The sequence below is a fragment of the Poecilia formosa genome, unplaced genomic scaffold, assembly GCF_000485575.1.
Source record: "Poecilia formosa unplaced genomic scaffold, Poecilia_formosa-5.1.2 Scaffold14, whole genome shotgun sequence".
NCBI lineage: Eukaryota > Metazoa > Chordata > Actinopteri > Cyprinodontiformes > Poeciliidae > Poecilia > Poecilia formosa.
The window spans coordinates 569,201-578,759 of NW_006799953.1; the positions used below are offsets into that span (position 1 = coordinate 569,201).

Here is a 9,559-nt window from a genome sequence, read left to right on the forward strand (position 1 = left end):
GATGTTGTAGTCAGACAGGGTGCGGCCATCTTCCAGCTGCTTGCCAGCAAAGATCAGCCTCTGCTGGTCAGGGGGGATGCCCTCCTTATCCTGGATTTTGGCTTTGACGTTCTCAATGGTGTCACTGGGCTCAACTTCCAGGGTGATTGTCTTGCCAGTGAGGGTCTTGACGAAGATCTGCATGCCACCCCTGAGACGGAGGACCAGGTGGAGTGTGGATTCTTTCTGGATGTTGTAGTCAGACAGGGTGCGGCCATCTTCCAGCTGCTTGCCAGCAAAGATCAGCCTCTGCTGGTCAGGGGGGATGCCCTCCTTATCCTGGATTTTGGCCTTGACGTTCTCAATGGTGTCACTGGGCTCCCCCTCAAGGGTGATGGTTTTGCCGGTGAGGGTCTTGCCGAAGATCTGCATGCCACCCCTGAGACGGAGGACCAGGTGGAGTGTGGATTCTTTCTGGATGTTGTAGTCAGACAGGGTGCGGCCATCTTCCAGCTGCTTTCCGGCAAAGATCAGCCTCTGCTGGTCAGGGGGGATGCCCTCCTTATCCTGGATCTTGGCCTTAACATTCTCAATGGTGTCACTGGGCTCCACCTCAAGGGTGATGGTTTTGCCGGTGAGGGTTTTCACAAAGATCTGCATCTTGCACCACCTTTATAAATTAAAAGAGGGAATGGGAATAGAAAAAAAATAAGTTAAAGGAAATGGCCACAACTTGAGAGAATAGCCTACAATAATAAAACCAAAAAAAAAAAAAAAAACAACGAGAAAGAAATAAGCCATCACATCTTAACTCTCACATTTGGTGAGAGAATAGTCTATAATAAAAAAAAAAAGAAAAATAATGAGACATTAAGATATCAGACCAAAAGAAAAGAAATTATATATATATACACACACGTGTGTGTGTGTGTATATATATATATACACACACGTATGTATACATGAATGTTCTCAAAAATACGACCGCGCCTTAGCAACCATTAACAGCCCGAGCGCCATTTTGAGCTCATAGACTCTTTGTTCGTCAGTTCCCCTCTAATGGCCGAAGCCAAAATTTCGAGTCACTGCCATTGCTGGCAAGCACTAAACACCTCTCTAAACAAACAACGGAGAACAAAATAACGGTAAATTTAATTAAATAGACCAAAGAGTCTCCGGCCAAAATTAAATCGGTATACGTTACTATCCTCAACTGACATAATTTTACACTTCGAAAAAGAATTAAAGCAAACAACAAATATTAAATACTACTATTATTGTATTCACTTGTAAAAAACGAATACGATGTACACATTGTATTTCATAAATTGTACTTAAAATGTACTTACAGCTTTCGAAACTGTAATAGTCAATTCTGTAGCCGTCTAGTAACGCCGTCTTCTCCTGTTGAAGAAATGCTGCAGTCTGAAGCTCGACACTGTCTTTTATACTGAGCTATGTGCCAGAGATTCATATCAGTCCGCATACAAAAGTAGTTCTCAAAGTCCTGAAATAAACCCTTTCCATAAAAATATAACTATGTACTGTAATGTTTTTTGAAAGCCTAACGTTTAATTATATTTGATGTTTTAAAAATGTGCTAAAATTTTAAGAAAAACTAATTTTCTTCAGCTGCGGAATGATATCTTAGTGGTAGTGAATGGTCATTCTCCAGAATCTGCCAGAAACGCCACGACAACAAGAACTTTCTCCTCTCTTCTGATTGGATAACAGTGATGTTTGTTTGCCTTGTGATTGGTTGCTGAGTTACAGTAAGTAAAGCATGATGACTAGCACTATTTTCGATAGTTTTAACGCATACTTATTTAGGAATTATATGCAGCCCTTTGTTGACGGTTTTTTGGATAAATGTAAGGTGAAATGAGGGTTTCAGCGACCTCGTTTTCGATGAGACGAAGTAAAAGACGACATATGTTTTTTTTTTCCATCAAGTCGAATGACTGCATTTCTCAGACTACAGTAATAACCGCATGACCATGCAAAATCCCAGATGTATCACCCAACTGATTCCTATTAATATATAAAATATGTTGGGTTTAGCAGTTGTAATAAAGAAGGTATGCCATTTTTAAATATTATACTCAAATTTAACCTTGAAAAATGTCTTAGTGAACGGTAGCAACTCAAAACTTAACCCTGAAAAAAAATACATTTTTATCTGTTTCGAGGTCATTTTTGTGACAGAGGAATCAAACAAATTATGAAAATAGTAGGATTTAATGATGCACGGTTCGTTTTATGGCAATATTAATGTTATAGTCTAGTTATATTAGGATGTGTTTTTATCTGTTTAGCTTGAGCTAAAGTATCTTCTCATTTGAATAAATTTCTATTTTTAACATGTATGTGAAAGAACCTTTTTTCCAAACATATTGACTGCTGGCCACTAGCTTTAGTAATTTTTATAGAAACATTCATTGACTGGACTATTTGGTTAATATTTTAAGCTTTTTCATCTGCAGCTTGTGTAGAGTCACAGAAACAAATGGAGACTTTGAAAAATAAATCTTAGAATCAACAAGCAGAGTCCATTTTTAGTTTGACATAATATAAAACAGCAAGCTCAAAAGGGGATCTGTAACCTACTTGGTGTCTATTTTTGGGTCACAGACTGGATAACTGACCTGAGAGCATGTATAAATTATGTATTTGGGTCACAGCATTCCCTTAGCCCACCCATCTGGGACCATGTCATACGACACCGAACTCGTGATCTGACACATCACTGCTTGCCAACATCATGCAGGCTGAGCTGGTTCAACCTCCAAGGAATGTGTTTGTTCAAGTCGGCTGTAGTTTGCCCTTCCCCTTGCTGGAAGCAATTATCAGCTATCTCAACGAGTTTCAGGAAAACAACACATAAGGAAGAACTAGGCCTAGCCCTTATACTGAACGTACAATCTAACAGGCTACTTTTGTAATGATCTGTTCACACATAAAATAACGTATTCAGCAGGTGTGATAAATCTGATCTTGGTGAAAGGTCTTCTATGTGATTGTGAAACTTATGAGTGTTGCACTTTGATCAGGCTCACTGTGATTTCCTGGATAGGACGACTGGAATATTCTGGTTGGGTCAGGTAAGCAGGTTTCGCAACAAACACGTCACAAGTTTCTACTGAACTTTGACTAAGTGATGGAGGAAATGGACTACAGTTGATTTACCTGATGTACCTACAGTAAGGCTAAAGGGACATAGATAATTCATATATGTATGGTTTTGTTTATTTCTCTTTTTTTAGAATGGAGCTTGTGAAACACTCTGGTGGATGCCACTGTGGAGCTGTTAGATTTGAAGTCTGGAGTTCTCCTGACCTCCATGTGTTTCACTGCAAGTGTGTATTCTCAATCACATTTCTTGATCTTTACATTGAGATTAAACGACACACAGGTTGACTCAATTTACTAATTAGATGACTTCTAAGTGCTACTTCAGATGCTTTTAAGGGTATCATTGCAAAGGCGGGGTGCAAATAGAAATACGTCAAATTTTGAAGGTTTGTATTTGTACCAGTTTAGAAAACTCACGTATCCTCCTCAGCTGTGTTCTACCCTGTGTTGGTCTGTCACACAAAGTTTCAGTGAAACACTTTAAAGGTTATATTTGTAAAGTGATAATGGCTGGAAAATTTCTTGGACGCTGCTTTCCAAGGAACTGTAAAATATGAATCTAATTGATCAGTTTCTCCAGTTGTAGTGTTTGCACGAAAAAACAAAACCACCATTTCATCGTCCCGAAGAGTCGCTTTACTCTTTTACAGGTAACCGGTTTACTTTAAACACGTTAGTGGTTACTTAAGATCTAAAAAAGGAGAAAAGGTCTTAATGCTTGTGGTGTCTTCTTTTCTGTAGGGGGTAGATAATCTGACCACCTATACCTTCAACACTCATGTTGCTAAGCACACCTTCTGTAAAACCTGTGGAGTTCAAAGTTTCTACACACCACGATCCAATCCCGATGGATTTGGTAAGACCCCAGCCTCAAGTATTGACATGAGATGGTTGCATTACTCTCATGACCTGCTCATCTTATTTCACAACAAGAACGTGTTTATACCAAATGACTCCTCCAGAGTTTACTTCTACAGTATATGTACAAAACAAAAATCTTATGATCATAATAGGGGGGTAAATATTGGGAACTGAAAATTCTCTTGAAACTAAACGATAAACTCGTCTGGTAAAACCAGGTGTTACTGAAATATACCGAACATGAGCGGTTTTTTGTTGTTGTTGTTTTTCAGTTCCTATTTTCTGTTCCTGTTTACTTCCTCAGGCGTTGCTCCACACTGTCTGGATCCAGGAACTGTGCGCAGCGTCATCGTGGAGAAGTTTTGCGGGGAGAAGTGGGAAGAAAGCATGCAAGCTCACAAGAGCATCAAAGACATGTCTAAACCGGAAGGGGACATGCTGTAAAAATAACCGTTGCCACACAACTTTGAAAACCGCTTTTTTTAATCAACATTATATCAAAAACAGAACAATAAAAATCTTTAGTGTTTTCATACAGTGTCCTGACAACATTCTTTGAGTCTCTTAAACACACAACATGATTCATTAAAACTGTCATCCACTTTGTTTGTAACAACTGCGCATGAAAATGTGGAAACTGAAAGGTTAACAATAGGCACGCCGTCACAAGCTGGAACATTCAGTAGATCTTCAGATTCTTCGGTCCTTGTGGAACGATCTGGAATGTGTTTGTGAACATGTACCTTGAGAAGGTGATGTAGAGATACCGAAACCACAGAAGCTGAGAGCGATGACACAGCATGGCAGCCTGTGAGGGACATGTTGAGATTTAACTCGAGACATGATGAGAACATTAGAAAATGACTGATTATGCCTAATATTGTGTCATTTATACTTTTGACAGCTTGTTTCATGCTGTAAAATATGGTTTCCTAGTGCATATTCATATCACAAAGCACTAAAAGGGTGTGGGAGTCTAAAAATACAATGTGACGTGTCTTGTGGGCAAACCTGTTCACCCTAAGGCTTACTTTGGCTTGCTTGTAGCCCTTTGGACCAACAACACAGTGAAAATGTGATGGTAGAAACCAGCTGAAGGGAAGGTCCAGGACAGAGGTGTACTTCCTTAAAAGGCCTACGGTTTCCAGGGCGAACAACACACAATCTGTGAGCAAACACAAGGGAGACTCAGACAGTTGGTAATGTTAAAAGCTCAGGGTGGACGGTATTTAGGCAGACAACAAGGTCAACCTGCTTTTCAAGTTCTTAAGATGAGAAGTATGCAGGTGCTGTACAGCGCTCAAATGATACGTCATGTAGAAGAGCTCAGACTGCTGATGTGGCGCAGACGGTTTCCCCTCACATGCAGCAAGATTAGCTGAGATCCCCTTACAGCCTGATGGCGAGGGTTATCACCGGGCCTAATCGTCAGCTGCTTCACTCTGAGCCAACAGCAGGACAGGTCGTCAGGGTGAAGTAGACGGTGCTTTGTAGAGTTTTATTCTCGTCCTTTGAACCATTTACCTTGTAATGACCACGAACATTCAGGGAATTATTATTTTTTTTATCTTTATGTGATAACCAGCACATAGTAGTGTTTAAGTGGAAGGAAAACAACAATTTTCACTCTTTTTCTTAGCTAAAAATAAGTAAGGACAGAGGGATATTTACCTTTGATCATTTTAATAACTATAGAGTGGCTAAATCCAAAGGAACGGCTGACAGGAAGAGAGTAAAGATACTGGGCTCACCTGCTTGTGCGCTAACAGAATGTGGAAAATTTTATTGCCAGTCTCTTCCTGGAATAGACAGATTTTCTGCTATGGTAGCGTGGAAGCTAGTTGGTATATTCTGCTCTGAGTCAGTCATAAAGTCACCAGGTCAGGGACGTACTGATTCTGATTTTGACTGGAGCAGATTGGGGTTGTTTTGTCTGAAAAGTTGCTAAGTTTGCAACAGTGAAGAAACTACTGTTAACAGCGGACCTGCAGAAGTGACCTGGTGAGCCATCAGTCAGCCCTGTCTCACAGCAGAGCAAAAGGGAACAGTGGCTGATTTTCAGACTTTTGTGGCGGTTTCATGTGTTATTATCGGCCAATTGCAGATCTCCCATAATTAAGGAAATATAGAAAAACAAGCAAGCAATTTGTAGTTGTCATGTGACAAAATGTAGAAGATTGAAAGGGACACGAATACTTTTGCAGGATTCTAAATTTCTTTACTCTTCGATTATCTCTTTTATTTTTCATGTTTTTGTGTACTAAGTGGAACACAAAAGCTTTCATTTCAGTCTTCGAGGAAATTTCCCATCCGGTGGCTCTTTAGAAATGTTTTGAGGAAAACAAAAGTAAAACTAAAAGGCAATGATGCTTCTATGGAAACTTCTGAAAATAACGAGAAGAGGAAGAATCTGAAAGCGCACAACTACTGAGCCCAAACTGGCTGCAAGTAAACTGGAGCAGAGAGAAGATTGTTGAACGTGTTTGAACAGAAGAGGGCGCTAAACGCTCATTAAATAGGCAAAGATCAGCCAATCCAGTCTCTGCTGGACTTCCCAGAGCCTTCAATAAACATGTCAATCTTCTACAAGTTGTCTTTATGCAACACCTTACCTTTAGGCAATTCACCAGTAGAAGCAAGATGTCTGCAAGGGAAAACAAGAAGGTTTAGTGTTCATATCACAGGAACTTGCATAAGTTGCATTTATGTTGATGGTATTCATGAAAACCTCCAACTGTGCTGACTTTTTCACACATTTATTCTCTGTAATCTGTTTACAAATGAGCAAAACACTAAGATCCTGAGTGGCGTAAAACTAACACACACTCCCTCTGGGCTCTAGCCTCATGAGAATCATGAGATGGTGTTTTATAGGGCTCACTTTTTAGAACGACAAACTAGGCTAACAGAGAACCGTAACCGTGAAGGTGCAGCCGGTTGTTAGAAAGAGATCCAAGTGCCTTCTAGGGATTTTGATTTACTCTTCACAAACACATTTCTTTAAACCAACAGTCTGGCTGGAGGCGGCCTCTCCAAACCCAAGCCGCCCTCCTCTCCCTCCCTCTTCACCACTTCGGGGGACAGAATTTACGGCCGCTCGCTAGGAGCCAAGCCCAGTGCCTCAGAGGACTCTGTTTGGATGACCTCTCAGCTATGTAACAGACCAATTCTTAAAAACATGGTCTATATGCATGTGTGTGTGTGTGTGTTTTTGTGGGGAAGCAGTTAGAGGGATGGCTGTTGTTGTTGTGAGTCCAAATTTCCTGCATTTTCCTGGAAAGACTTTTATGACTGCGGAGCGGACTGCTTTCAGGGTTTTAGCGTTGGTGGTTGCCAGAGTTGTTCTTCTGGCTAAGTCCTTCAGGGCCAGTCCTTACCTGACAGCTTTATAGATGGCTACGTGATTGGCATGACCACTCACACCTCTTCCGTCAAAGGTCAGCACCTGGAACAACAAAATTGCTCAAGGTTTGGGTAAAAAAAATAAAGAAAATTGGTGGTATCTAAGAGTACAGTTAAAGAAACCAAAGCAATAAAAAGAAAAGATGTTGGGGTTAGTGGAAGCCTGCTGGTGCCTAACCAGGGAGCTGCATGGCAGCTGACAGCCAGATATTTCAGAGTGTTTTTCTGTGCATACTTGAACACCACGGGGGGAAACAGGACAAAAAATAATTAAAAAAATCAGGTCAAAGGGAGAGCAGAAGGCGCATGACTGAAGATGTGAGCGGCTGTGCTCAGGTCTACAGTACCATGACTTTCTCTGCAAACTCTAAACTCTCCTACGCTCATGAATCTACAGACATCATGTAAGAAATATTCAAATGGTTTTCAGATAGTTTTAAATTGCTTTTATAAACAAACATATATGAACAATGCAATGGAAGAACTGTCTGTTGTTGCAGTTACACCTGCGAGTCTTTTGGAGTTTTTTGATCATTTCTCCTCTCAATCTGTCCCAAACTTAGTTAGATTGAAGACAGGGCATCTGTGGATCTCGGTCTGGACATTAGACTGTTCTAATAGGGGTAGGCATTTATCGTATTGTTTATTATTGATCGCTTGTTTTTATTGATATGACAAATTCCTATTAATGATGGTTAAAATCCCCCAAAACTCTCCGTATTGTCGGGATACTATGCTCTCCATTGTTTGTTCAATAAGATAAATTTGAAAACATGACTTGTGTAAAAACAGAAAATTAGGTAAAGAGGGAGCGAGAAGACATGCGACAAGGGTCACCAGGCTGGGAATCGAACCTGCGGCGGCCGGGTTGATGAGTAGGGTCTCCTTATGTGGGTTGTGCTTAACCCCTTGCGCCACCCCGGCACCCCATATTCCCATCAATTCTGACCAACTTTCCTGACCCAGCTGAAGAAAGCCTCGCGACTGCATGACGCTGCCACCATTATGTTTCACCATGGGGTTTGGTGTGTTCAGGGCTCTTCAGAGATGGTTATTGTTGCAAGTCTAAATTTTGGGCTTTTCGGGACTGTTGAGGTCATAAATAATGAGCAAGACATACATTTTGACTGCATCACAAGAGAACAACAATGCACTAGGCTGAAGAAGCGATATTACCACTTTTGGATTTTCAGAACAGATGTTTCTTTCTGTGTGACTAACATGAGTCTTTTGCCCACTTTTGGGCTGCATTTTACAACAGCTGGGCTGGACAGGATAGGAGGAGACGGTGTGTTTGTTTGTCTACTTTAGTCAAGGGAGCCTGATTGCACTTCCACAATCTTACAAAAAAGAGCTTGTTCTCCTGCTCCCGTGTTGTCTTTGGTTGGGGGTAATTCCGATTTAAGCTCTTGTTGATATAAACCAGATGTGTGGAAAAAGCAGAATATGATTCTAAATTTACTGCATTCCCATCAGCTAATAGCACGGAACTGTGCTGGCGGCCGATAAGAATCTATGTGTAAACAGATTTCGACTTTCTGCTGCAGTAGAGGCCATTTCCTCTGTTTTTCCAGGGCTAAAAATGCAGAGTGGGCGTGGCTAAGAGGGATTATTACACACGCCGCAGTCAAACGGGGATAATGAATTGGGCAACTGGGGCGCCAAAACACATGTATAATATAAAACAACAGGTTGAGAAACTTTAAATAACAAAGGGGAAATTATAAGAGCTTTACTCAGAGGTGAACCTACCATGTTGATGCAGTGATCTGTAATGTGCCTCAGTACTGCAGAGGAGATTAATGAGACGCTCCATTCGGCTTTGGGATCATCTGGAAGTTTTCTGTAGTGGGCCAAAAAAAGAAAAAAGGAGAAGGAGACTTTGATTATCAACAAGATCAAACACATCACCGCCTTCCTGTTTTGCAAAAAAAAAAAAAAAAAGATCAAATCTGGCTTTTATGGAAACCAGATAAGAAGAAAGATATTGTGTTAAAGCCTACATTGAATGCATCATTTGGAACTGTGAAAAATGCTGGAAAAGACTGGAGCGGTGCTTCACTTTTCAGCAGAACAATGGAACCAAACATACAGCCAGAGCTCCAATATATATATATATATATATACACACACACACACACACACACACACACACACACACACACACACACACACACACACACAC

General features: G+C 40.7%; 3 protein-coding genes across 9 annotated transcripts in view; 1 reads left to right on the plus strand and 2 right to left on the minus strand.

Moving 5' to 3' along the window:
• The window catches only part of LOC103133862 (polyubiquitin-B), an 11,625-nt gene extending 5,158 nt beyond the window's left edge, over positions 1–6,467 (minus strand). Inside the window, exons 1-5 of one of the 3 annotated variants that reach the window (XM_016668262.1) lie at positions 6,462–6,467; positions 5,689–5,690; positions 3,879–3,886; positions 1,942–1,948; positions 4–649 (exon numbers count right to left, since the gene is read on the minus strand). In XM_016668262.1, the coding sequence (XP_016523748.1) occupies positions 4–649; positions 1,942–1,946 (651 nt within the window). In that variant the 5' untranslated portion in view covers positions 1,947–1,948; positions 3,879–3,886; positions 5,689–5,690; positions 6,462–6,467. Of the gene's footprint in view, positions 1–3; positions 650–1,328; positions 1,425–1,941; positions 1,949–3,878; positions 3,887–5,688; positions 5,691–6,461 lie in introns of those variants that run through there. The other 2 variants (XM_016668263.1, XM_007545810.2) reach the window with 2 other exon arrangements.
• Positions 1,538–4,505, plus strand: cenpv (centromere protein V). 5 transcript variants are annotated; one of them, XM_007545828.2, is made up of 6 exons: positions 1,538–1,751; positions 3,030–3,080; positions 3,243–3,335; positions 3,692–3,761; positions 3,853–3,967; positions 4,277–4,505. In XM_007545828.2, exons 3-6 carry the CDS (start codon positions 3,244–3,246, stop codon positions 4,414–4,416), a joined length of 417 nt encoding a protein of 138 aa, XP_007545890.1. In that variant the 5' UTR covers positions 1,538–1,751; positions 3,030–3,080; position 3,243; the 3' UTR covers positions 4,417–4,505. The 5 variants fall into 5 exon arrangements, with proteins under 5 accessions (XP_007545890.1, XP_016523753.1, XP_016523751.1 ...); XM_016668265.1 differs by lacking the exon at positions 1,538–1,751 and adding an exon at positions 1,758–1,959; XM_016668264.1 differs by lacking the exon at positions 1,538–1,751 and adding an exon at positions 1,942–2,890.
• Positions 4,583–9,559, minus strand: part of pigl (phosphatidylinositol glycan anchor biosynthesis, class L) — a 14,475-nt gene continuing 9,498 nt past the window's right edge. The window contains exons 3-7 of the mRNA XM_007545823.2: positions 9,127–9,217; positions 7,350–7,417; positions 6,585–6,616; positions 5,004–5,137; positions 4,583–4,780 (exon numbers count right to left, since the gene is read on the minus strand). Coding sequence (XP_007545885.1) covers positions 4,652–4,780; positions 5,004–5,137; positions 6,585–6,616; positions 7,350–7,417; positions 9,127–9,217 — 454 coding nt within the window. The 3' untranslated portion in view covers positions 4,583–4,651. The remainder of the gene's footprint in view (positions 4,781–5,003; positions 5,138–6,584; positions 6,617–7,349; positions 7,418–9,126; positions 9,218–9,559) is intronic.

Excerpts from the sequence above, each read along its gene's own strand:
- cenpv (XM_016668264.1), top strand. The coding sequence starts at position 2,772 with ATGTGTTTGTTCAAGTCGGCTGTAGTTTGCCCTTCCCCTTGCTGGAAG. Across the intron at positions 2,891-3,029 it reads CTAGGCCTAGCCCTTATACT|GCTCACTGTGATTTCCTGGA; the intron begins GAACGTACAATC and ends CACTTTGATCAG. Across the intron at positions 3,968-4,276 it reads ATCCAATCCCGATGGATTTG|GCGTTGCTCCACACTGTCTG; the intron begins GTAAGACCCCAG and ends TTACTTCCTCAG.